The sequence below is a fragment of the Callorhinus ursinus genome, unplaced genomic scaffold (genome assembly GCF_003265705.2).
Source record: "Callorhinus ursinus isolate GAN/ISIS: 27379988/994484 unplaced genomic scaffold, GSC_fseal_2.0 scaffold50, whole genome shotgun sequence".
Lineage (NCBI taxonomy): Eukaryota > Metazoa > Chordata > Mammalia > Carnivora > Otariidae > Callorhinus > Callorhinus ursinus.
This window is the reverse complement of record NW_027397112.1, coordinates 6,637,264-6,664,951: the sequence shown is the minus strand read 5'-3', so window position 1 is coordinate 6,664,951 and position 27,688 is coordinate 6,637,264. Positions and strand designations below refer to the sequence as shown.

Sequence of the window (27,688 nt, the reverse complement as noted above, 5' to 3'; positions counted from 1 at the left end):
TCAACAAGCTGTTATATTTTAAACATAGAAAAGATTCTTCCTGCTGTCTGTGGGCCAACCCTACTCATAATAATCGTCTTGTGGGCAGCGGGACTCGGGCACCATCTTGGATGTGAGAGGGAGCAAGGAGAGGCACAGAGACTGAAGGGTTCAGGGTGGCACCGGGTGGTACCTGTGAGTGAGTGAGTGAGTGAGTGAGTGAGCGAGCGATGGTGGGGGGTGAAGAATGATGCTGGCCAGACTCCAGACATCCTCTCAACCTTCCTCAGGGATGATTCAAGAAGGTTATTACCATGGCCACCAGGAGGGCAGTCTCCACTGCAGTGTGGGACAACAGGCAGGCTTGGGTTGGCCATGGCCTCAGAGCTCTGGACCACCTGCAGCTGCAGGCAGCATTTGCTACGTGAGAGCAAAACCCCTTGGTGGGGCATACATTTTCTTCACATCCAAAGGCCACCCACCCCTGTCACCAAGGGAGGCTTTTGCCATCTGGGATGCAAAGCACCACATGGTGTGGGACAAAGATGGAAGAGAGGAGGGCAGCAGGGGGCAGCCCAAACCTGGCTGGGCCAGTGTGTAAGCCCAGAAAGTTCCTCTGGTACTCCCTGAGAGCAGACACCCGAGGGAAAATGGGAGGTACGGTGGGGAAAAGGACCCATCAGAGGTCAAAAGTCCAGGGTACAGCTTTTGGAAACTCACCACACCTCTTTGTAAAGATAAAATGGGGATGTGAACGTCCAACTTCCAAGGCTACTGTGGGTGGGGATCAAAGGACTGAGAATGTGTGCAATCCCTTCTAAATGATCAGGCATGATATGACCTGAGGCACAGCACATACCCAGCATGCAAAGGGCATGGGATTAACCTGTGAGGGATGAATGAACACTATTAATAATCTACCTGCCTTACTTAGCTCTGGATTCGGTACATACGTCCTTTGTTGTTCTGACATTCCTACCCATTTGGTAAACTCATCGATTAATGAGATGAACCCAGGAGAAATCAGGCATGGTAAAGATGGGACAAAATATAGGAAGATGCAGACTCCAGGTGGGCTTTGGGATCACAGCGCTCCCCATCCAGGGCCCTGGGCGGCACACGGTCCACTCACCACCCTGTACACCCTGTCTAAGGGCTGTGGGGAGAGACAGCCTGCCCCGCGCAAGTCGGCTTCTCACGATTCTTACCTGGGAGAGGCCACCGAGAATGCACAATACATGTGTTGGTCTCAATCCTGTCTTTTACCTTGGTGTCTCAGTCATGTAGAATATAACCCCATGGTCACTGGTATGGGAATTAGGGTGAGTATGAGTAGCTCGAAAACACTGCCATTACAAAGCAAAACCAAACCAAACCCAGAGGAGCAGGCAGAGCGTGGAACCAAGTGAGAGTAAAGGCGTGTTGCAAGATGAAGGAGAAAGGAAACTTACAGAGGTTGGGAAAGTCTCTGGCTATTGCCAGATGTAGCAGGACCTGCTTCATCTTAGGGGACCCCGTATTTCAGTCCCACTGTGTGGTGGTCCTAGTGCAGTGTTAGTAGGAACCCTGCTGACATCTATGCATGGCTTTCTGACTCACGGTTGTGCACTGACTTCATTTAGTTCAATAACCAGCAGCAGAAATGAACGGGAATATTCTGCTTTGAGCCTCTTGGGGGGTCACGTCCACACCATGGGACCATCCAGTGAGGGGCCTGAGGCCCCAGGCGGCAGCCCTAAGATCAGCATGCTTAGGGAACGGTGTTCCGTGCACGACCCAACACAAGCAGGAGCACACACTTAGGGTTACAAAGTGGGGTTAGTTTGCCCACTTAGTCACTCAAGGATCTGGAAATGTGCTCACCGAAGGCCTGGATGCCCACTGCAGCCATTGCATTTTGGTACAGAAAGTCTGGAGAATAAGAACGGACAGAGGAGAGTATTTGGAAAAGAGTCAGTGCCTGTCCTGGGAACTTTAGAATCAAAATGGCCCATGTAAAGGATGCCACAGACCCACATGGGCTCACGTGGAAACATCTTCCAGATATACTGCTGGGTGAAAGGTGCAAGGTGAACTATGGAACACATGCTACAACCTCACTGTGGGTATGATCACACATGCTCACAGCTTTCCAGAAGCTTACAGAAGAGATAGAGAATAGCGGGACCAGTGGTTGGGGTGGGGGAGATAGCATCTTGTCATTTTGTGTCCATCTTTACTTGCTTACCTATCTTGCCACACAGAGCTAGTATTTTAATAATGACTTTTTAAAAAGGGATTAGGACCTCCTTCACCTGCCAACACTACCTGTGGTGAGAGACTGAAGACAGGTTTTCGTTTCTCAGACAAAATTAAACACTGTTCACTGATCTCTTGCCTCGGAGTACATCTTGGGAATCTGCGTGTCATCCTCATGCAGGGGCCATGCTAAATCTTCTCCGGATCATTCCAATTTAGTATATGTGTTGCTGAAACGAGCACTAGAGGACACCTCCGAAAGGGCCAGTGCTGGTCCAGAGCGAGCTGGTTCTACTGATGGGTTTGTTGATAGACTCAGGCTACAAGCCACACATTAACTGAGTGGATTCTTGTAGGTGTCAGAGCCACGTGTCTAGGAGGGAATGGTCCTGGCTCATCCCGGGCCATATTCTATGTAATAGAAACATGCACTCCATTTGGTCTGTCTTTATACTGATGGCCAGCTTTGGAGGATTCAAGGCTCCTTTTCCAAAACAAGTTGGTGTAATGACCATCGGTGTCGGAGACCTTCAATTCAAACAGCGGGAGCCTGTCAGTTCACATGCCGTGAGGCACATGGGCTGTGCACGTACCCCGTCCCTCACCACTGAAGCTCCCTGAGGCCTGCAACAGAGCTACTTATTTATCTTGATTATTATTTTAAATGTCTCATATCTTCCCATTTCTCTTTCAAGCAGAAGAGCATTTGGGGCGCCTGGGTGGCTCAGTTGGTGAAGCGTCTGCCTTTGGCTCAGGTCATGATCCCAGGGTCCTGGGACCGAGTCCCACATCGGGCTCCCTGCTCAGCGGGGAGTCTGCTTCTCCCTCTCCCACTCCCCTTGCTCGTGCTCTCTCTCTCTCTCTCAAATAAATAAATAATTTTTTTTTTTTTAAAAGAAGAGGATTTGGGAGAGTAGTTGTCAAAGAATAGGCAGACTTCTTGCCTCTCATCAACCAAGTAGAAGCTGGCTTAGGCTGGTTTAAACGCACAGGTCACACCTGAGTACACCATGAGGTGGCAGACTCTAGTCTCCAAAGGTTGGTTAGTGTTCACATGTTGGTGGAGCACCCTGAGTCTTGAGAATCTCTCCCTGACAGTTCCTGGCACCACTGAAAGGCCAAGAGAATGAACCTACCTGCTACCCAAGAGGACGATTACGTGCAGCCCAAGGCTGCCTATGGCACTGAGCACTCAGACCAGTGCTCCAGGACCCTCCTCCTTCTACTTGGGTGGCCGCCTCTCTGTAGAATGACCTTCTCAGAGTGATTCTTAAAAAGAGCAGTACCACAAGATGTTCTTGGTTTGAGGCAAGACACACGGAACAGGTAGGTGTAAAGAGGCATCACCTTTGCAACTTATATTCAAGTGGTTCAAAAACAACAAAAAAATAAAAGTAAAACAACAACAACGAAACCCCGCCTATGTGTGTGTCAGCACACAGGCACACTTAGCGATGTAGAGAAAGAGTGATAAAGCAAATGTGCTAAAATGTTAACATTTAGGGAATCTGGGTGAAGCGAATGTAGCAATTCTTTATGCTATTTTTGCAACTCTTCTGCAACACTGAAATTAGATGTTATTTCAAAATTAAATTTTTTCAAAAATTAAAAAGGCACACTGCACTGACTTTGATAATTACGCCAGCAACAAACTTTCTAGACAAGCTAATGACACTGCGAAATACCTTGCTTTACTGCACTCCGCAGACCCTGTGTTTTTTATAAATCGGAAGTCTGTGGCAATCTGGGATCAAGCAAGTCCAATGGCACTATTTTTTCCAACTGCATTTGCTCACTTCCTGTCTCTAAGCCACATTTTGGTAATTCTCACAATATTTCAAACATCTTCATTATTATATTTGTTAGGGTGATCTGTGATCAATAGAACTCGCTAAAAGCTCAGGTGATGGTTAGCATTTTTTAGCAACAGTATTTTTAAATGAAGGTAAATGCCTTGTTTTGTTTTTTTTTTAAGATACAATGCTAGTGCACACTTAGTAGACTACAGGATAGTGTAAACATAACTTTTAGATGCATCGGGACACCCCCAAATTCATTGCCTCGCTTTACTGTGGCATGCACTTCGTCGTGGCCGCCTGGCACCAAACCTGCAGCCTCCCTGAGGGACACCTGTAAAGGATTTCGGGGTGACTGGGAAAATGAACTTGTACCCACTGTTGGGTGGCACCTACACTTGTACCCACTGTTGGGTGGCACCTACACTTGTACCCACTGTTCCTGTTCTCTCTGGCTCTTGCTGCAAGGATGACAATGTCCTGATAAAAGTTATTTCCCCCCGCCTCTTTTTGATAAAATAAGGACAGCAATTTCCCCAGAAAGGCTCCCTGTGACAGACAAGCTTACTTCCAAAGTGCTCTGCTCATCTATCAACTCAGTAATATATTTCGCGGTGTTAACTTTATAGATTAATCTCTCTCTCTCTCTCTCTCTCTCTAATAACCACTTAAGTGAAGGTTTTTGGCTTGCCTGTGAACTAGTTATTCTGCTCTGTGGTGCCAATGGATAGAATTCAAAAAAAGGAAAAAAATCAATTAACTTTCCACTTCTGATATTTGTATAAATTGTTATTTATCATGGGCAGGATGAATGGGAACTTGAAGGCTGTTCTCAGGCATTTTATTCACATGAATAATAAATCAGGGTAAAAGCCTATAAAATTCAAAGCGACACTGGATCGGAGTCTTAGGCTCATGTGCGCCTCGAAGGGCATACTCAGCCTTTGATTTTTCAGGCAAAGCAGAAAGAATGACCTCTCCTTCCCTCCCTGGGTTCTCAAGATGCAGGGTCAAGTGGGCTTGGCTGTGCCATCTTTTCCCACGGAAACCTCCTATGTACCTGATGCTGCGGGAGGCAGCTCGGCCTCTTGCATTTCTCCCTCAGCAACTGAACATCAACCTTTTCAGGAGTGACATCTTCCTTAAACTTAAAAATAAAAAAACGTACTTTATGACATGGAATCTTCTGAACATTAATAAGCCTCTTTGAGGACTCAGGCTTGTTGTTCAGAACGTCAGCCAAATGCTGAGCTGAGGGTCTTTGGTCTGTGGATCAGAGGCTCTTCCACTGTTGTTTTTTCTTTGAGAGAAAAAGGAAACCAGCTTGCTGTGTGTTTTTCCGTAAAGAAGGAGAGAGAGAGTCATGAGAGAGAGAGCGAGCTCCTCTCCAGGAGACCATAACACAGCTGTTTTTGTTTTTGTTTTACATAATCAACCAGTACATAAGTGATTGCCCCATCTTCTAGAAAACCATCTTCCCCTTCACAATTGCACACGGCAGCCTTTTGGGGACACGGCTCTGCCAGGACTGGACTCCCCCAGCACGGGCCGACTGGGGGCAGGTTCTCACTTCCTGTGGGCTCTTCTTGGGGCTGCCACTTGTGTCTGGGATGTGCACCTCTGAGCCTCCAGACTCGTCACCGTCAGGGGAGACGGCCACAGTCCCACACACCTGACACTGGCCACTCTCTCTCCACTTTCCGTTGTGAGTGACTCCAAACCGAATCCAGGCCGCGGTTGCACTGCAGGGCCTGATCTCACCGTCAACGCGAGGTGGAAAATTCTGTGCGGAGCCTCCTGATGGATTTGTGCATCATGAAATGTCTTTGGCAGTGGAATTTCACATTTCCTGTGGCCCTCTGGTCTAGCTTCAGTGATGTCACTTTGGTAGGCAGGAAAATTAAAAAAAAGAAGAAGAAGAAGAAGAAGAAGAAGAAAAGACAGGACACTATGGGAACAACCCTGGTTCCTCTGGATAAGCTCTGGGACTTACCTCTACTCTCTCAAGGAAGCTCGTGATTTTGGAGTCCCCTTTCATTGGAGCTCCAAAAGCAAATTAAAAAAATAAAGCCAAGAGGAGACTCCAGAGCTGACGAGAACGACAACACACACAAACGTGATCTCTAGAAGCACCCTGTAGATAGCTGGGGGTGCCTGAAGGCTTCCTTCTGGCATTCGCAAGGACCAAAGGCTTGATTTCCTGGGCGCCGGGAGGAAATGGTCCTCTCATCCACTAAATCTCAGGGAAATGGACTCATGGCACCTGCTGAAAAAGCCTCGAGCAAACTTCACCAGGGCAGACCAGTTTCGCCAGCTGGGGCTCTGGGCTCCGCTCAGAGGGGAGATGCTCCCCTGGAGGGGTTCGGCGCCCATGCGGGTCCAAGCCTCTGGCGGCAGGTGACGGCGAGGACGTATTGCTCTGTCTCCCTTTGAAACGACAGAACTGCCCACGGGACAATACTCAGCTCTGGATTTCATCTGTCCACTCTTTTGGCTTTTTAATTAGCCCTGGCTCAGGGAGCCACACTGTTCACCAAGAAAGCAGGGAAACACCACAGAACCCCTGGAACGGTGGCTGCGCGGGTACCGGCGAATTGCGTGCGGCCTCGGTCACAGCCGGCCCGAGACCGCTTTGTGCTGTTGCAAACGTGCTCTCCCGCCGCCCAGACTGTCCCTGGTGTGGGGTGTCTCCGCTCCAGCGTGGCACCTCGGGGGCAGGTTGATGTCCCGGAGGCGGTGGAGATGCCCCCTTCAGCCGGGATGAGGGGCCAAACTCTGCTGCTCTGCAGGCGGCGTGGTGGAGGCACTGGGGGACACCGAGCTCTCCCGGGGGCCCAGAACTTTCCGGTCGAGCTCTCTGCCCTTGACGCTCTTCGCCCCTGGGACAGAAAGTCTGACGCTCACTCCTGCGCTGCTTGCCCCTGACCCTGGCACCGCGTTGCGTCCCCTGCTGTCCTCTCTGCTACCCGTGGGTACGTTTTCCAGCTTCTCCCAGCGGGACACGGGCTCTGGCCTGGGAAGGCTCCCTGTGAGCAGGGGACGTCCCTCCTTTCCCTCTGACCACAGCTCTTGCCAAGCAGGCCCTTTGCAGGCAAGCTTCAGCGGTCCGGCCGCGCTCTGCGGTTCCGGCTTCTGTGTTGGAGTTCAGCGGCTGCTGTGAGGCAGAGGCCCTCTCTTCTTTTGTTTTATTCTAGCTAGCGTTCAGTGAAAAACACAAACGGCAGGACTCCAGGAATAAATAAACACGCACGCGCCGCCACTCATCGCTCAACTGCCTGCTGCGGTTAGGACTCGGCTTCCAGTGATTTCCACGGCCCACCGGGAACAACACAGTCAGATTCTGGGCTCCTGCACCCGGGTCACCCTCTTGTTCCCTACATCTGAATTTAGGGCCGTGGTGTCCACAGAAAGCGGGCGACCGCGCAAACAATCTCTTCAGAGGATGAGATGGGGAGACAGAGAAGGAGAGGTGTCTTACGGTTGACTTTGTTCCATCTCGTCCCTTTCTGGAAAGTGACTGACAAGTACCTGTATTTTGCTTCACACCTAAAGCAGGGTCAGCGCGTCATCCCTGCTGGTCCCCTACAGAAACTGAGCTGTAAGAGGCTACTGTGTGCCTTTCATATTTTAAGAAAGCTAAATAGGAACGGGGAAGAAGAAAACCCCTAAGAGAATGTTCTGAGACTGTCTGCAGTATTATCACTGCCTTCACGCCCCCGCCCCCCGCCCCCAGACCAGGCTTTGTACACTGAGGGGAAGGATCCTGTGAAAACCCCCTGAGTCGGGGACCGGCTGAGAGAAGGTGGGGTGCACACATACAAGGGTCCTGCTGGACAGGATGATTCAGGAGGGAGTCAACTAACCTGATTCATTTTAGTTTTTCTTCAGTTGGTGCTAAGAATACCTTGGAAGAGTAGAAGTGGGCTCCCCACCAGCAGTTTCATTCTTGCAGTAGAGGACACACAAGCATATCTGATGGGAGGTTACTGCTCTAAGAAGAAAGCTTGTGCCGACCGGCCAGGCACTCAGCCACCCTGGGAGGGTCCCCTTTGCCTGCTCATAAGCACCTGCTGGGGGAGACAGGTGTGGGTGCTTCTCAAACAGGCCGTGGGCCAGAGCTGCTCTCGCTGTGGCCTCGGGGCAGGGACAGCACAGAGACCACCCAGAGATGGCAGCCGAGCTGGAAGGCATGGTCCACTGGCCCCCAAAGATGGGATTCGGGGGAAAGTGGACTCCCCGGGAAGCACCGTGAAGAGGCAGGTGGCGTGAGTGAGGAGCCCGATGTCTTAAAGACTCTGAGTTTACCTCTAAAGACTCTGAGTTTACCTCTAGAGATAGAAGTGTTAAGAAAGGCCAACTCTGGTTGCCACCAACAGTCAGAAGCCGGGCAGACGGCAGTCACTGAGATGGAGCGATGGTGTTGGGAGGTAAAGACACAGATCGCAGGGCCAGAACACCACCTACCAGCTGCGTGTCTTCAGGCAAGATACTCAGCCTCTCTGTGCCTTAGTTTACCCACTGAGCAGGATCATTGAGAGGGTTAAATGAGCCAATTTGTAAAGAACAGGGCCTGGCGCAGAGTGTTTGTGAAATTAATGGAAAAAATGCGAGTCACATGGGAGGAGTCTCAACGAAGAGGGTGAAGCCAGAATGGGGAGAGGGGCGACCCGCACTCCTGGCAGCAGGGGCCGTGGCCAATGCGGGAAGCGCAGCCAGGGCCTGCAGAAGAGCCGGCTGAGGCCGAGTTAGGCTTCAGGAGCAAAGCAAACCCAGGAGAGTGGGACACCGATGAGACGTCCCGTCGAGGACCCAGAGCAGGGATCACAGTCCTGCCGGGCACGTGAGTCCACAAAGCCCGATCCCCACAGCCAACGCGCCCTGGCGCTCTCTCAGTCCTGGGGGGCACTCTGCAGCCCCCTGGCTGGTGGGCACAGGCCCCCCCATCCCTGCTTGGTCTGTGCTGACTCTGAAAGTCCGCAGGAATCCCGGGGGCTCAGACGACAGACTGAAGGTGAGGCTGGTACCTGGCCGTGTCCTTCCATCCTGCAGAGGCCGGGAGTCACCGGCCTCCTCTCTCTAGAGTAAGGGGGAGCGGGACCCCTCTGGGACTCAGGGACACGGGGCTCGGGAGCAGGCCACATCCCCTACTCACCACTTTGGGCTTGAAGGGCGGCTGGATCTCCCTGTTCTCCAGCTTCTCCCAGTCGATCCTTCGGAAGAAGGCATGTTCCCGCACGTCTCTCTCCCCCTCCGGCCCGCAACCCAGCCGCTTGCCTGGGTGTTTGGTCATCAGCTAGAGAGCAGCAGAAAAAGCGTGCAATGTGTGTTGTGGGGACCAGAGGTGACGACACGGTATTGTATAACTGAAATGTGCTGAGAGAGTAGAACATCAGTGTTCTCCCCCCAAAAGACAAAAAGGTAACTGTGTGAGGTGCCAGACGTGTTTACTCGACTGTGGAACTCTTCCAGAATGTAATTCGCGTCCAACCATCATGTGGCACATTTTAAACACGCTGCAATTTCATTTGTCAATTATACCTCAATAAAGAGGAAAAAAGACCCTCCCTCCCCCGTCCCACACACTAAACGTAGGAGAAAAAGAGAATGCTGGACGGTAGTACCTCACCTCTGCCATAGCTCTGCTAGGAGCCCTGACTGCACGGATGCCCGGGGAGCACCCCAAGAAATCAGTGGCTTGCACAGAGTGACCCCAGCTCACAAATACAGTGCTAACAGAATGGGTCTTTCTGTAGTGATTTTTATGATAAAGGACATAGGCAAGCAATCTGGCCCCAGAGCCAAACATAAGAATTTAATCAGGAGTCTTCCTACACTGTGTTAGAGCTGCCACTCTGTAGGTCTACAAAAAATATGTATGTGAAAAGGTAGGCAATCACTAAAAATTGTGTGTGTATCTCCTGTGATGCTAATCACAAGCATCATATGCCTATTTATTGCCCAGACCAAAATGTATTAATCAAAAGACACATGGGTTGGAAAAATAAATGTCGTGACCAGCAGGTGACTAGTTAATTCCCATGTGTCTACTGCGGGAGACAGAGGCGAACATGGGAGGGCCTCGCTCTCCCTATTTCTGTATGTAAACAGTGCGCTGCCCTTTTAGACACCTGATAAGCACGTCCCACACAATCAAACTGGCCAGAAAATGTTAGGAGTGTCTTACACTCCATCCCACCAGGTCTGACGATAATTTTGTGGCCTAAAGCCTCACGATTAAAAACTAACCAGGTCAGGACCCGGTAATTTCTATTCCTGGGTATCTCCTCCATAGAAACGAGCTCATATGTTCCCCAAAACACAAAACCTGGAAGTTTCAGGGCAGTTCTATTTGGAACAGCCCCAAACCAAAGTGGAAACAACCCAAAGGCCCACCAGCAGTAGCACGAATAAACAAACTCTGGTGTGATCACACGGTGGAATGCTACGTGGGTGGACGGAGGATGGAAGTGCACACGTGTGTGCGTGCGTGCACGCACGCACGCACACACACGGATATGGAGAAATGCCACGATCACCACGTTGGGTGAAAGAAGCCAGGCCTGGGGAGCATCCGCCACAAGACTGCATTTGTGCCAAGTTCAAAACAGACCAGGCCAATCCCTGCAGGTACGAGCAGGGATGCTGCTTATCCTAAGGGGTGGGGAGTTGCTGTGGGGCAGGAAGGGAGGGGGCGTCTAGGGTGTCGGAAACCTTCCCTTTCGTGACGTGGGTGCATTTGTCTTGTGAAAATTCACTGATCTACAGCACTGACAACTTGTGCCCATTTCCGCCTGCACATTCTATCTCAAAAGAAAAGAACTGAATGAAGAATGACCCAAGGCCCACCAAGTCAGGCGAGGGAAGAGACTGAATATTTTCCGAGGGCCCGCGGTTATTTCTGGTAACTCATGGCACAGTTTCATGAGGGGGATGAGAAACTAAAGCACAGTGCCATTAGCTGCCTAGGCCAGAGTTCCAGGCAGTTTGGGGATCAGAAGCCCTTCTCTGGGCCGCCGTGTTTCCCATGATGCCCTGCACGTCACTGAGCTGTAGCCCTTGATGGCTGGGAGCAGTGGCATGGGTTTGCAGGTTCTCCGCCAACCTCTCTCAGAAGTGTGGGCCAGAGATTTCCCCTGCTGACCCTCTCGGTCTGTGATTCTAAAAGGAACGCAGGTCTACTTACTCCTTTGCAGATGGAAACGGCCTCCTTGGACAAGGATTTGGGATAAGAAACGTTATGCTCCATTATGGACTGAAACAGCTCATCTTCATCTTCGCCATCAAAGGGAGGCTGTTCAGGAAAACAGAGACACAGGAAAACAGGCAGGGTGATTCATTAGCGTGGCGCCTGGAGACCCATGTCAACACCAAGACACACACCGGGCTTCTGGGTGCACCACCGGCTGCAGAGTTAGCTCAGTGAAGTTGCTGGTTTATTTGATTATCTTTCATTAGGTTGGTGGTTGCGTGTTTTTCATTTTTTCCTCTGTCTTTTTAATTATCCTGCCCTGGGCAACCCAAAACAATCTTTAGGGAAAATGTTTTTGAGTAATGCTTTTAATGCTTTGCAAATAAATTATAATTAATCCATTAATTTTGTAATTATGTGTTAAAAAATTTAATTATGATCAAGTTAGGTTACAGATAGCTCTGTGTGCAGGGGTGGGGGCAGGTGGAGAATGTTTGTGCCTTTGGATTCTGAGCATGGGGCGTTGGGGCCACTGGACATGGGCTAAAAGGACTTCCCCAGGTCCAGAAATCCACACCAGGGCCCTTTTGACCCAACAGGGAGCTGCTCTGTAGAGAGCCTGGCACCTGCGTGGTACCAGTGATGGGAGCTTAGCCTCCACCGGACCCTCCCCTCTCCTCTTCTGCTGGGTTTACACTGCCCACAGGGAGAGCGGGAGGCATGGTAGCGCTGTGGGCGGTCATGGTTAAAAGTCCGGGGGATCTGGACCAGAATTCTAGCTCCACCACCTCCTAGCTGGGTGTCCACAGGCAAGCGACCTCTCTCTTTAAGATACAGTTGTCCAATTTGTAAAATGGAGTTCCCTGGGGAGTCTGCAAAACACCTGATAGTTTGTCCTGTACCCAGCAGGTGCCTGCTGAAGGGTGCCTAGTGGTACTGGTATTTTATTAAGGCAGATGAACGGTCTTAGAAGGGGCTGCTAGAATCCTCGGGAGGAACGGGTGAGCTCAGGACGCCCTTCAAGCCTTCTCCTCCAGCATGTCTTTAATCCTGAGAGGTCTGGCAAATTACCTGTCACCCTGGAGGGACGGTGCACAGGATAAGTGGGTTTATGGGAAATTTCTTAATGTTCCCTTTAGGCTTAGCTAACCTTGGGTTCAGCATAAGAAAGGCAGACCGGGGTCAGCTATCACAGCTGAGAGAATCCCCAGACGTTTCATCTTGGTGCATTTCCTTCTCATGGAAAAGAGGTGTCTCTGTCACTCTGACTGACGCGGTTAGGGTTCCGAAAATGCAGAGTCCAGCTTAAATGTAAACTATATCATGGACCAAAGACAGCTGTGCCATGGTCAGCAGGATACCCCTTCTCATCAAACATCTCCCTCCGAGTAAGAGACAGTAATGGACCCAAGCAGACTGCTCCCCCCGAAGCACCACTCAGGTCCTTCCAATCTGCTCATCTGACCCCCCAACCTTAGTCCTCTCCCCACCCCCAGCCCTGAATAGGAGCTGGGTGTGGGGTCAGCCCATGGGAACTACACCTGCTCAAGGGAAAGATGCTAAGTCTATATAGAACCCTACCTTGGGACCAGGTCTGGGAGAATGGGGGGTTGGGACTGGTGCCACTGTTGTTGTTGGGTTTTATTTTTATTACTTTTTGGTCTAGAAATAAAAATAAATAGGTCTCATTCTCGATCCTAAGTACGTGGTATAAAGAATGTTTAATTTGGTCAAAGCACACAGGTGGGTGAGGAGAACTAAAATTAGCCCGCCTATGGGGCGCCTGGGGGACACAGTCGGTTAAGCACTCTTGGTTTCAGCTCAGGTCCTGATCTTGGTGTTGTGAGATCGAGCCCCACATTGGACTCCATGCTCAGTGCAGTCTGCTTGAGAGTCTCCCTCTCCCTCTCCCTCTGCCCCTCCCGCACATGCTCTTTCTCTAAAATAAATAAATCTTAAAAAAAAAAATATTACCCTGCCTGTGAATGACTCCGAGCACAGCCTGAACAGCCCACCATGGTGAGTTTCCCTGGGCAGGAATAACGTGGCGCCTGGGATGCCCACGGACAAGTAAGCTGGGCACAGACAGAGCAGGCTGGCCCAAGACTGGCCAAGAGCTACAGCGGAGGCCAGTACTGCGGTCCATCCCACCATACCTTCTCTGCCTGATATCATGCAACCTACTTCTTCTGGACACCTATGGTATAACACCCACAAAACATCCCCTTTTCCCTAATAAGTGATCCATACATGTGGCTGAGTTCTGGCCAAGGAGATCTTTATAACTAAAGCAAACATGGCAGGGTTTCTGCTCTGGGCTGTGAACTGCACATCTCCAGGGGGCCCCACACTCTGAATTTCCTCTGTGTTCATACTCTATAATGTCATGGTGCTCTGGATGCGAGCAGGGTATGGGTGCTGCTCCTGGATGACCAATCGACACCTCTCAGTGTGGCCCCTTAGGGTCGCTGCTCAGGAGAAACTACGTACCAGCAGAGCGTCAAAACAGACGCGAAGGGTTCCTAAAGCTTGGGCCCTGTAGGTAGACAGAGGCAGCAGGGGGAGTCAGCAGGCCTCTCTGGTGATGCTCAAGCACTAGCAGCAGGAATGTTATAGGGGCTGAGTCACGGATCATCCCAGCCAAAGGCTTAAGGGCAATTTTCTCCAAAGAGAAACTCAGACAAATTGTCCCCAGGAATCCTTGTCAGGTGAGGTAGCAAGAACCTTTGCATTTGAAGACGGTTAGGTCAGTGCAGATGCTTACCCCCACCCCCTACCCCCGCCCCCGCTGATGCGGAAGAAGGAATTTGGAGGGGGGGATTCTGTGTAGGGCACTGGCCTATCACACCTGTTTGTCTCCTGGCGTGGGAACCACCTTGGCCCAGGTGAGCTGTGCCTACTACTGATCCAGGAAGCAGTTGACCATGAAGTCCCCTCTGAGAGCAGGACACCTGGCTCCCGACGCACCCCAGAGAGCATTCTTCAGAACTAGAGGATATTAATCCTACAGGATACTCCTGGGTCAAAGTTTGCACCCTTTCCCCCCTTTCTGGGATCTGCAGTAACATTTACATTTAGGTTCTAAGAAGTCCTGCCGTAAAGAGAGCTATTTAATCCCGTGGGAATCATACAGGCTGGGGATGGAAGGATTCTCTGAGGCCCCTTGGGTTCACCTGTTGCGGTAAGATTCCTAAGCTATGACAAAAGCCACAGGACTATGTGTCCTTGTGGCAGCGCCCTGGGCTTCCACCCCGTGTTCCATCCCTGTGTGGCCCCGAGGACTGGGGGTATCTCCTGGCAATCCCAGGGAGGACACATGCCTCTACCCCTGACGTTCTGTTATCACCCACTGGAGTCTACACTGCCTGATGAAGGGTGGCCAGTGTTTGAGAATGAACAGCAGTGAGGACGGCTGCAGCTGCAGTAACGCATGCTTTTCAGGCTCTATCTACGTGCCAGGTAGAGTGCTTTTCCCAGCATCACTCACTCAATCCTCAAAACCGCCGTATGACCGCCGCACACACTGGGGATCTCACTTCACAGTTGAGCTCACTGAGGTTCTATTATTAAGTGCTTTGGCCAGGGTTACAGAGCTGGAATGTGCAAGAACCAAGATTCAAGCCCAGACATCTGACCGCAGAGCTTGGGCTCTGGGCCATTCTGAGCCCTGCCAATCTCTCACACTTGCTCCGGCAGGTGGCTGGGGAAGGATGGTCCCCCGGCGCTGCTGCTGGGAGGGCTGAGTGGGAAGTCCACCCACACCTAAAGATGGCTCGACTGGGGCAGTGGTGGGGAGGGGATATGTGGGGAGGCCATTTTGGTATCCGGCACAATGAGTAGTGGGGTTCTGGAAAGACCAGAGATGTTTCAAGTCATTGTGTAGAGGGACTGTCTCTAGACTAGAGACCTGGCATGACTTCCCAGCCCTGATTCTGACTGCTTATCTCTTGCTTATGCCACACATCCACCGTCAGTCAGCAGAGGTCACCAAGGACCCATTCTGATGGCGCAGCCGCCATCTTGGTCTTGCTGAGGGGGAACGGGAAGAGGTGCTCTGGGGTGTCCTGCTCCAGGAGCACGTCCACTGAGATCTCACTGGTCAGAATGAGTCACAGGCTCTACCCAATCATGAGCAAGCTGGGAGGTACAATCCCACCACATGCCAGAAGGGAGGAAGCCCCCAAAGACCTGGTGAGCAGCAATAATGATCATCAGATTCGGGAAAGCCCCTCAGAGCCCTCTGTGAAATTAGAATCATATGATCTTGCGGGGAAAGTCGCATCCACATTCCCTTCACCTCACCACAAACACTGCTCTTATTTTTCTGTGAACTCTTAGGCTTGTCGTATTATTTTCAAATAAGGATGCATAATTTGGAGTTTCTTGTTTTTCACTGACTGTTGCGAACACTTTCTACGTGGCTACTGGTATTTCCAGGCAGATGGATGCTGCGGAGCTGACCCCTCATCCACCCGAGATGGGCTCATTTGTCCGGGGCTGTGCTCTGATAACTAAGGTTACTATAAACATCTCTGGGCGAGTCATTTTTCTCTTCTCCGATTACTTCCTAAGAAAAATTTCACAGGTGTGGGCTTATGCAGCCGAAGGGATGTGAGCATTTTTATGGCTCTCGTTAAGTTTCTCCAGGTCACCCCAGGAGCATTTTTACAGGTAATTGCTGCTCAGGCCTTGGTGCTGAAGGCAGGTCAAGGGTGAAATTATAATTATATTAATTTTCTTTCCCAGTCAGCTACTGAGCCTGGGGACAATAGAGGCGATGTGTTGCTGAGGAGTAAGTGCATGACCATTTTGGATTTGCTTCTCTCCTTTCTTTCCCACATTCCCATGATTATTTTTAAATTTCTACAAATCTGGGCTTAGTGTCTCCAGCTAAGCTACAAGTCACATACAGTCTAGGCTGGGTGTAAAAATGTTCCGAACCCAGGGCGTTCTCCTTAGCAATATGCAATTTGTGAATTTTAGACAGACAAATGAGGGGTGATGGTTCACTCTTTCTGAAATGATTCCGAAGTCACTGACCGGTTCATGGATGTGGGGGCCCTGCCATGTGTGTCTGCAGATCATGGGTGATCAGCAGTGGGGTGTGGGGGTGTGGGGAGGACACCCAAAGACAGTTCGGGCGAAAGTGCTGGGAGAAAGTACCCATTGCCGATGCATCAGGAATGAAGACAAAGCATAGATAACCTTGGCAGAAGGTGACATAAAGAAGGGAGGACTGGTCTCTTTATGATGAAGACCCGTGAACACTTGGAGCCGCAATATGCTCATTACAGTGCTGGGTAAATACTGTTTATGCCCCAAAGTAATCATATTTGTCAAGCAGTCCAGGAACTGAAGAAAGACTTGGGCTGTTTATACTTAACTGCCCCCTTGACTGCTGACAGTAAATATACCCAACAATTAAAGAGGACAAATTTAGACCATAACCCTATCAACAGCTTTATAATTAATCTTACTTTTCAGTAAGAGCATCTATTCCCTCCGCTGGGTCTGGAGGCTGTTGCAGCTTTCGGGGGGCTCCGGGTACTGGGCTCAGAGCCTTTATTATCCTTTCTGGGCTGACTCATCGCCCAGAAATACATTGAAATTTGCATTGAGTCACAGGGAAGAGGAAGACATGGGTCCCAAAATGAAAACGCTGTGTTGGAGGCAGGCACAGTTGAGGATTTAGAGGAACAATGGCTGAGCCTGCCACGGTGCCCTAATGTGGGACGCCTTTAAGACGTCACATTTAAAGAGATCAAATTTTCAACAGAGATCATGAAAACTGGAAGGGATCCTATGGGGCAGGCTAATGGAGTCCGAGAAGCAAGATGGGAAATGGAAATGTGCCAGAACGCTTATGGAAGCGCTGGGCGTGGGGAGGGCATCTGCAGGTGGGGGTCTCAGGGACAATGGGCAAGTGAGGCAGGATTTTTAAAATGCACCCAAAGGGGACTTCCCTGCAGGAGGGCAGCATTTCCTGAGCTCTCCTCTAGGGAATGAAGTCCACGGGCTTAGGGAGGAAGGATGATGGGGGGCAGGAGCGCAGTGTGTTGCGGGGGGGCGGAGGGGCACGGGACTTCTGAAGTCCTAGTCTCCCGCTCGCCAGTGAAGAATCAGCTCATCTCATCTCTTGTAAAGTGCCCTTGGAAACAGATCCTATTTTCTACACAACCAATTTCTTTGGCTGGCACATGCAAATGTGACTCAGTATAAACAGGGTTTGTTTCTGGACTCAAGAGTCAGAACATGCAAGTGGGATCAAGAAGGGGAACTCAGCTTTCTGTGCCTTCGTGAATAGCATGGCTCCCGGGGGCCAATAATTTAGTCAGATTTTATTGTTAAAATTCTAAAGAGGGGAAATTAACTCAAGGGGCAGGCAACTCACTATTGTCTCACTGACATTGGTTCCTGATGACCTGCTTTTCCGTGCTTACAAGCTGGCATATTGGGCCTGAGACGAACATTTTACTGGGGTTAAAAACCTAAATTAATAATCACAAACCATTTTACTATCAATCAAGGCCTACCCACACTTCTCAGTTAGTGACCGAATGTAGGCTAGGACCCTGTATCTTTTAATCTCTAAGAGACTACTTTAGTATCTAAAAGATGTAAGACAATGAAAAACATAAAGGAGAGCTCCCCAGTAGCCTCCCACTCCAGAGGGAAAGCCAAGGGTCTGTGATGACTTCCACGCTCGCAAGACCTGGGGCTCCCCTTTCCTCTCTGATCTCTAACCCATTCTGCTCTGGCCAGACTGGTGGCTTCCCATCCCTTTCTTAAACATGGCTGTACACTTCCACCCCAGGGCCTTTGCACTTGCTGTTTCCACTGCCCAGAATGCTTTCACGCCACATAAGCACCTGGCAGTCTCTAACTTTTTGCTGATCTTCACTTCAGCTCTACATGAGACCCTCCCTGGCCATCCTCGCTCCAATTTCAACCCTCCTCCAGCACTGTATTTTCTTTCCTGCTTTATTACTTTTTCTCTTAGCTTATCACTAGTCTGTATTTTCCTTATTTAATTCATCTACTCTCTCTCTCTCTCTAGCTTATAGGCCTCATGAAGGTGAGGGTTTTTGTCTGTTTTGTTTACGGCGATCACCATGCAGAGAGTAAGCCTTAAACAAGTATATGTTGAATGAATAAATGGAGGAGTCGATGAATGTCATATGTCAGAAAGAGTGACTTTCCCCCCCAGGGACAAAGATTCAAAGATTTCCTTAGGGGGTAGCTCAGCTGCTCAACGTGGGTATTTCTTTCCATTTTCTCTTACTAAAGCTTTTGGCTATGGAGGATTCAACTCCTTGACACCAGCACTCAACTGCTGGGAATTTTAAAAAGCTGCCCACAACAGAGCTGTTTTTAGGTAAAATGGCAGAGATCTGGTAGACGTTCACCCAACCTGCTTCCCCTTCCTGAGCTCACAGGTACACTGTATTTCCTCCCACCCCTGGTCCTTCACGTCCTAGTGGGGCCATGTGGCCAGTGGGCTGTAGGAAGGGGTGATGTATGCCACCTCTAGGCCTGGCCCCTAAAACATTCTGTGCAACCTTGCTTCTGCTCTCTCTTCATCGGCCAGTTGAGTAAGGAGGGTTTGCTAAAGGAATCTGAGGCTCTAAAAGATTGTAGGGACAATGGACGAAAGAAGACTGCCCTTGAATGACCCTGTGGATCAGTACCCCCCACCGCCCCCGCCCCCCACAGGGCTGTGCCAAGAATGGAAAATAAACTCGTGTGCTGTGTTAAACCACTGAGGTTTTTTGGGCTTGCTTGTTAAAGCAGCAAGTGTGATTTGCCCCAACGCTACGGACATTAAGGCCATGTATTAAAAAAGTGCAAGCTTTGGCATCATTCCCCTGCTTATCTGATGTATGTTGCTTTCCTCAGAGAAACCTAATCTGTCTTTTTGTAACTGGAGGTTCAGCCTTGTTGGACTTTTGTGAAAACTGCAATGAACTGCCAAGGGTGAGATGAGGAGAGATGGGGAGAAGCTATTAAAGCATTTCTTCAAGTTTCACCGTCTTCTTCCTTTGCTAATAATACCGATTCTACACCCGGGCAGCAGCTGGGTAATCTGTGCAGACAAACTTGCAAGGAACCATAACCCAACCACAGTTCTGAGACACTGAAAACCTACAGAGGCCACTGTTGTCCTCAACGTGCAGGAACTTTCGTGTTTAATATGAAAGCTACGTCGGTGATGCTCCAGGTGTCACCTCTCAGTTTGGGGCTTTTATAACCAGAGATAATTGCTGTGCCTGTTGAATATAATCCACTTTCAAGGCGGCAGGGGGGATTTCTCCCTCTTTCACCGGGGTCAGGGAAGTCGGACCAGCATCAGCTGCTGGGTCCCACTATCCTGGCCCGAACAGAGCTGTGGTATTCACTTTATCCAGCAATAAATAAGTACAAAAACGTACATTACCTGCCCGGCTAGCATTTCATATAATAGGACGCCATAGGCCCACCAGTCCACGGATTTTCCATACGGCTGATACGCGATTATCTGTGTGAAAACACATACATCAATTACATTTAGTGGGGAATCAAACAGCCCACGTTAGAACAGACGAGTCAAGCATGTAGGCTTTTCTGCGCTGAGGGGAGAGGGCCCCGCAAATCCCACATATGGGGAAACACCTCCCCATGACTCGCTGCCCAAAACCTGCTTGGGGTCTGCTCCTCTGAATTCACCTGGAGATGCCACAGGGCAGATTTAATTATCCTCGATGGTGAAAAATATTTGGACATTGAGGTGGATTTCATTTTTGGAAAAAGCCAGAGTCCTTCAGACCACGGGTCTGATAAACAAGATAATCAAACTATGTAACAGAATTTTGCTGAAAGCAACAAAGATGATGGTGGAGATAATGTATCTGCTGAAGTTTCAGAACAGTTTGAAAGAGACATAATTTTATCAAATGTCGTATTTGAGCCTTGTCTGAACCTTTTTTTTTTTTTTTATAGATTTTATTTATTTATTTGACAGAGAGAGAGAGAGAGAGCAAGAGAGGGAACACAAGCTAGGGGGAGTGGGAGAGGGAGAAGCAGGCTTCCCGCGGAGCAGGGAGCCCGATGTGGGGCTCGATCCCAGAACCCTGGTATTATGACCTGAGCCGAAGGCAGACGCTTAACCGACTGAGCCACCCAGGCGCCCCATGAATCTTGACTCAAACCAAACCAACTCTAAAACAGAAATCAGGAACAACTAAAATGTGGTCTTGGTAAGAGATTACCCTTAATTTTGTGAGGTGGGAAAATGGTATGGTGATTCGTTTAAAAGTGTATGATGAGTGTATTAATGAGTGAAATCCATGAGAGATGAAGAATTTACAGGTGAAGTGACGTGACATCTTAGATTTGTTTTAAATACTTGAGCAAACTAGGAAGGGGTTGGAACAGTTGGTAAAATGCAGGGAGCTGGTGAAGCTGGGTGACGGCCCACGGAGACCCCGACTGCTCCCTCTATCTTCGTGGCTCCCAGAAGTACTAGAATAATTCTACGACCTGCCCTCGTGGAAGAGGGTAATACTGATTGGAATTTCTAAGCGCGGCACAGGTTATTAAAACACTGGTGTTGTCTAAAGCACAGGATCCCCCGACCCACAGATCATGCCCCAGGATCCGAGGCGAAGACATCCAAACAGGTGCTCAGCATGACCATTCTGCCATTTTGCATATACACATGTGACTTTGAAATGTTCTAGGGTATTTTTTAATGGCCCATGATGTCTAATGGAATGTCCTGGGACACAAACAAACCTGCGTGTCTCTTCCTCTCCATTTCTTTAATGTATTACTAATATTTCTCCTTGTAGCATGAGAAATACAAGCTCCCTGCGGCTTGCCTCGGTGTGGGCGGCAACAAGAGGGCACACATTTGGATCTGGCAGCTTTATAGCTCATTTTCTTGACAAGGAAATGATAACCAAAGGAAGCTACAAGGAAGCCTTCCTTTCTTTTTAAAACTACATTTGTTCTTTTTTGAAAACTTGGAAAATGCACACATACACAGAACAAAAAACCCTATCAAAATGAGCCTCTATGTGTTACCTGCTGATGTAAAATGAGGCTTGGCATTCTGGTTCCAAGACAGGAAATGACTGGATCAAAGCTTGTTTTAACCAAGTAGAATAACAACAGAAATTCTCTTTGCGAGAGTAAGAAAATACACTTGCTATGTGCCGACTATATATCCGATGTGCTGAGCACATTCTGCAGAATCCACTGCGGCAGAACTAATTATTCTTCCCATTTTATAGGTGGGAAAGCTGACGTAGCAAGAAGTTTCAGAGACCCGTCCAGAGCCAATCAGCTCATAAGTGGTGCTCTGGATATTGACATTTCTGTTTTAAAAACACAGTTTACGGCTGTCAAATACATGTAATCACTCATACTGAAATTAATAAAATATTAATTGAAGGGCTTTGAGGATTAAAGAGGTTTAAAACCACCATTTCAGTTGTTGTAGCTGTATTTCAAAAGCACTTGAATAAAATTTTTTCTTGTAACTATATTAAAACCAGTCCCGGCAATCTATTTCCATTAATCAGTGTTTTAGTTACTCCGTTTTTAACACGGGCAGAGCTGGGGCACCGTGTTGCGTGGGAATTATCAGGCTGGGGAACTGAGGGCGCTGAACAAGGGAGGTCACGCTGTAGTGTGTATCCTATATTCTGCAAGTATCTGAGCAATCTTACCCATCAGACTCCTCTACTTGGGCGGTATGAAACACCACCTGAGTCTGGAAAGCCATCAGAGGTCAAGGGTAGGGAAATCCTGTCTCTGGTCAGAATGATTCACAAATCCTAAAAGCCGTGGCCACCTGAAGATTTTTTTTTTTTCTTGACTCTTTTATCAACTTTGGTCCAACTTGACTTTTATTTTCTATTTGCACAGCATCAAACTCTCATGACTCCTGCTGATAACACGCTCTCCTTCCTCCAAGGCTTACCAAAGCAGGATGCCAAGTACCAAAGGCTCCTTTTTCTTGTTACTAGCATCTGGCAATCCCCCGAGCCCACCAGCTCAGCTACTGGGCCGAGATGACAAAGTCATGCTGAACACTGCTGTGCTTTCAATGGTAATAACAGGATGGGATTTGAAATTCAGCTGGGGCATTTCTTCTTGGAGAAGCTCACAATGTGTCACCCCTGGCTTATGCACTCCATGAAATGGGAAGGTCCGAAAATCTAAGTTACAAGGTCTAGGGGTGCAACCTTACCATTGCAAATTCATTTTTAGAATGAAGCATTGCTCTCCCCTCAATGATGGGCTGCTGTTAATAAATACCTCCAATGAGGGGAAGAATGAAGGGGAGTAAGTCGGAGGGGGAGAGGAACCATGAGAGACGATGGACTCTGAAAAACAAACTGAGGGTTCTAGAGGGGAGGGGGGTAGGGGGATGGGTTAGCCTGGTGATGGGTATTAAGGAGGGCACGTTCTGCGTGGAGCACTGGGTGTTATGCACAAACAATGAATCATGGAACACTATATCAAGAACTAATGATGTAATGTATGGTGATTAACATAACAATAAAAAAATTAAAAAAAAATTAAATACCTCCAATGATCCAAAAATCTCACTGCAAAAGGGGAACTGTTAGAGAGCCCCATTTGAAGATAAACATTTAGATACGCATGATTTAGGATGTTGGTTACGCTGTCTCTTGTGAGCTGTCTAGACCTGCCCTGGGTAGTACAGTAGCCACCAGCCACATGTGGCTACTGAGCATTTGAAAAGTGGCTAGTACAAACTGAGATGTGCTTTAGGTGGGAAATACACATCAGATTCTGAAGACTTAGTACCCCAACCGCAAAATATCTCATTCATATTTTGGATATATTGGGTTAAATAAAATATATTAAACTTAATTTTACCTGTTTTTTTTTTTTAACTTAAAAATGTGATTGCTCAGTAGAGCACATGACTCTTGATCTTGAGGTCGTGAGTTCGAGCCCCACATTGGGTGTAGAGATTCCCTAAATCAATCAATCAATCTTTGGGGAAAAAACCCCACACATACACAAAAAAACTGCTAAATGCAGTCTGGCCTGCATTTTCTTTCTACTGGACGGGGCTGGTCTACACCCTTTTCACGGGCTCCTACAACTCACTCTGGTTCCTGTTGGCCCAGGGAGCCAGCTTTGGGCCGAGGACCAGGCTCAGAGGCCACAGAATGGATGGTGAGGCTCTCTTGTTTCTGTCCCCACTGGGGACAGAAGCAGGTGTCTCTGGGACTCGTGGGCCAACGGAGGCTTGCAGCCAAGCCCGGGGGGTTGCAACGGCAATTCGGTCTCCCACAGCAGAGAACCTCACAAAAGAGAAGCAAACTTGGCAAGAAGGGCTCCAGTTGGCGGATCTCCCTGCAGCACATGGGAGGTTGAACTTTAGCTTCAAAGACAGACCCCCCAACAGGGCCACTGTCATTCAGCTTTCCTGCTATTTGTCATTATGATCATTATGATTATACTCACATGAGCCAATTGCTTGGGGGAGATGTCAGGATGTTTCAAATGGCTGCCTGTCTTGTAAAAGTAAGATATGAATGAGCTTTCTCTCAGCCTGGGCACAGGACCAGGAATGAAAGGGACCAGGGGGCAGCTTCTCATCTCCTAGCAGGTCAGCGGCCACAGTGACTGGAAGGACACTGCTCTGAAGCCACCCACTTTTTTTTTTTTAAAGGTTTTATTTATTTATCTGACAGAGACACAGCGAGAGAGGGAACACAAGCAGGGGGAGTGGGAGAGGGAGAAGCAGGCTTCCCGCGGAGCACGGAGCCTGATGCGGGGCTCGATCCCAGGACCCCGGGACCATGACCTGAGCCGAAGGCAGACGCTTAACGACTGAGCCACCCAGGCGCCCCTAAAGCCACCCGCTTTTCCACCCTCTGCCAGGGCTACATACTCAAAGGCCTGCCAAAGAGGATGGGGCTTCAGAAGCCTTTTGGGGGGGGCAGCACGGTAAGGTTTTAGACGCTACTGGCAATAGCAACAATGACTATAAGCAACGTCACCATTGCAACACTCTCATTATGTGCCAGGCTCCTTAGCTCTGCTAGCTCGCTTAGCCCTTGGGAGACTTTTAGGAGGTAGGAGCGCCCCATTTCAAAGATGAGAAAATGAGACACAGAGAGGTTAAGGAGCTTGCCTGAGGTCACACAGCGAGTAAGTAGCAATGCTGGGATTTGAACTCTGGTCATCCGGACTTGGAATCCACACTTTTGACCATTTTTCTAAACCGAAGGTTCATCGGCCCATGACCCAGTGTGGTTCCCTAGACAGCTATGGTGGGAACTGGCCCCAAAAGGGGCGCAAATGCTTAACAGGATTAAAGCTGCCGAGACGGCCACTTCACTTGGGAACTCTGGCTCTCGAGGCTTTGTCTTAAAGGACCCATGGGAACACAACATGTGTGGGAGGAGACTCACCCTCCCATTCCTGGCTGTACTTTAACCAGACTCCACTCTTCATTTTCACGTGACGTTTACGAGCCAAATCCCCACAACCCACCCTAATACATGGCCCGACCACAGAAGGCTCTTCCCAGGCTGCCATTACAACTGAACACTGGCCTTTATGCATAAATCATGCTCGAGTCCTTTTACTGTCTCAGGGAAACAACATTTTCTCTTCCTTTGACCAAAGATAAAACTATTTTACTTTAATGAAAAATTATGGTTGTTTTGAAAAACATCCTAAGTTCCCAACGATAGAACATGGGCCACAAGAGGCCTTCTTTATATGCATGGTCAAGAACACCGACATGTCAAAATAGTACCATCTGGGAAAAAAGAAGCTGAGCTGCAGTGTCGTATGGTTGTTCTGTCATGACGGCTGGGGCCGTGAGTTCATGAACCGTCTCCTCCACTCTCTCCTCTGGGGCCGACAGACCTCGGCTGCCACGCAGTGACCTTTGCCTCGTCAGGCTGAGACTGCTTATCTGCCCTCCCTCGACCCCAGACTCTTCTGCAGCAGGGCTGGGCCACCCCCCTTTGGATCCAGCACCGGGACCCCCGCCCAGCAGCTGGTGCGGGAGAAACATGTGGGAGTGGATCTCATCCAAGCCCCGACCGTGGGCACCACCCACCTCGTAAGTGCAACATCAGATTGCTGGATTGCCAAGGCTGGAGGGACCCTTACAGGTGCTTTACAAAAGTGTCCTTAGGATTTTGGAAAGGAACCTAAGGTTCAGAGAGCTAAGTGGCTTGCTCGAAGGTCAATGGGCTGGTTCCAGATAAGGTCTCCTGACCGTGTCCCCTTCCTGCAGCACCAGGCTTGGACCAGAGTTCGAGAAACAGGAAAGCTCCATGGTGGGTAAGGGTGAGGCACCCCCACCTCTCAGCCCAAGAGGCTCCCCAGTCAAACACCTTTTGGTGGTGCATCCAAGCCCAGAACATCAGTAGCCACTGCACAGGAAGCACACTGTGATGTGAACACTCTGAACCTGACTTCTGGAGACCAGTTCTGCCATGGGAGAGCTGTGACCTTGAGCAAGTTGCTTAGCCTCTCTGAGTCTCCATTTCCTCAGCTGGGATACTGGAATTCCAGCACCCACCTGGTAGGAACATGACAGCGGATAAAACGGCATTTTGTATAATAAAATGTGTTTATTGCAGGTGAGTTGAATATATGATACGACGCCATACTGCCTAACATCAGAAGAACCGGCCCCCAGGCATGGATGGCAAGCAGGTGAAAATGAATCAAGGCAGTGAGGTTAAATGTGGCTCACAGGAGGACAAAAGGAACATTCTGCTAGGAAAGATTACATGCACAATATGTATTAAACACCCTGAAATGATTGTTGGCACCTGGCAATTCTCACCAATGCTGAACTTTCCATTCATTCTTTCAGCAAATATTAGCTTCCTATGTGTTGGACACTGCTCTAGGCGGGGTGTATGTAAATTAATAGATTTTAGAATCCCCCCTCATGCAATTACATTAATTTTTACCAGAGCAGCAAAACCTCAGGTTTTTCTTTTTTTATCCATATCCCCTCCCACTTCCGCCTTCCCTCGCGCCTCCCCCCCCCCAACTGTTTATGGCTAATTGTACATTTCCTTGGGCTGGGCACTCTGCTAGGGACAGGGATTGTGACTCTAATTAAGGAGACAGGAAAACAGATAAATAAAACTAAAATGTAATGCCTTACATCAGGGATCTTTGCACATCACATGAGAAATAGCTGCAATATTTGAAATCTTTGGACAAAAGGCACGATATAAGTATAGTGAAAATCACCATAAGGTGAAAATGTAAAGTCTGGAGTCTGAAATATATATTTTCTATGTAGACAGAAACTGGCTCTATCTAGGATTGGAGAGAACAGGAAATGATTTCTCTAATGGCAATAAAAGTGCTTTATAATCTATTCATAGTACCCACCTCTTCTACTCCCTGGTTGTTCACTTTACTCTAGGAGAACAGAAAGCCAACAGCAGGCCAACCTAAGTCCTGCTCCCCCAAAATGTGAGGAGAGGAACAACAAGTACAAAATGGTTTGTAATGATTAACACTGGCTTTAAAGACAAGAGGAAAAAAAGGAAGAAAGGAAGGAAAGAGGGAGGGAGGAGCAAAGCTCAGAGCTTGGTGATTACAGACCCCATTCCCAGGCCATCCCAGGCTTTCATATAGCAGAGAAAGGCCAGAGGCTATAAGTGAGTGTGTGTGTGTGTGTGTGTGTGTGTGTGTGTGTGTGTGTGTGATTTTTTTTTTTTTTCCTTTTTTTGAGAGACAGAGAGAGTGAGCATGAGTGAGCCGAACGCAGGGGTGGGGAGGGGCAGAGGGAGAGGGAGACAGAGAATCTCAAGCAGGCTCCCCACCCAGCGTGGAGCTGTACACGGGGCTCAATCTCACAACCCTGGGATCATGACCTGAGCTGAAATCAAGTCAGACGCTTAACTAACTGAGCCACCCAGACGCTCCTCTATGTTTTTTAATACATTTTTTTAAAAAGTTTTAGGTTCACAGCAAAACTGGGTGGAACATACAGAGTTCCCAGATGCCCTGTCCCCAGGAGTACGATCTCCCCTGCTACGGACATCCCTCACCAGAGGGGTACATTTGTTACAACTGATAAACTACATTGTTGCATCATTATCATCCAGAGTTTATGTCTGGGTTCACTCTTGGGGTTGTACATTCTATGGGTTTTTGAAAATGTAACATGACATGTATCGACCACTGTGGTATCGTACAGAATTTCACTGCCCCCAACGTCCTCCGTTCTGCCTAGTTATCCCTCCGTCTTCACTAATGCATGGCAACTACTAATCTTTTTTTATTGTCTCCAAACATTTTGCCATTCCCATGATGTGCTAGGGGCAGAATCATGCAGCATGCAGCCTTTTCCGATTGGCTTCTTTCACTTAGCGATATGTGCTTAAGGTTCCTCCGGGTCTTTTCATGGCTTGGCAGTTCATTTCTTTTTAGTGCTGAATAATATTCCATTATGTAGCTGCAGCACGGTTTA

At 49.0% G+C, this 27,688-nt stretch overlaps 1 protein-coding gene and 1 non-coding gene across 4 annotated transcripts in view; both read right to left on the bottom strand.

The window, feature by feature from the left end:
- PRKCA (protein kinase C alpha) overlaps window positions 1-27,688 on the bottom strand; it is a 399,658-nt gene that overhangs the window by 15,978 nt on the left and 355,992 nt on the right. For all 3 annotated transcript variants that reach the window (XM_025889888.2, XM_073883238.1, XM_025889887.2), the window contains 3 exons: window positions 19,637-19,717; window positions 11,197-11,304; window positions 9,166-9,306 (listed from right to left, as the gene is read on the bottom strand). In XM_025889888.2, coding sequence (XP_025745673.1) covers window positions 9,166-9,306; window positions 11,197-11,304; window positions 19,637-19,717 — 330 coding nt within the window. The remainder of the gene's footprint in view (window positions 1-9,165; window positions 9,307-11,196; window positions 11,305-19,636; window positions 19,718-27,688) is intronic.
- LOC112837609 (U6 spliceosomal RNA) lies at window positions 2,354-2,460 on the bottom strand. Its single transcript, XR_003211780.2, has one exon. It is a non-coding gene; the product is annotated as a U6 spliceosomal RNA (small nuclear RNA).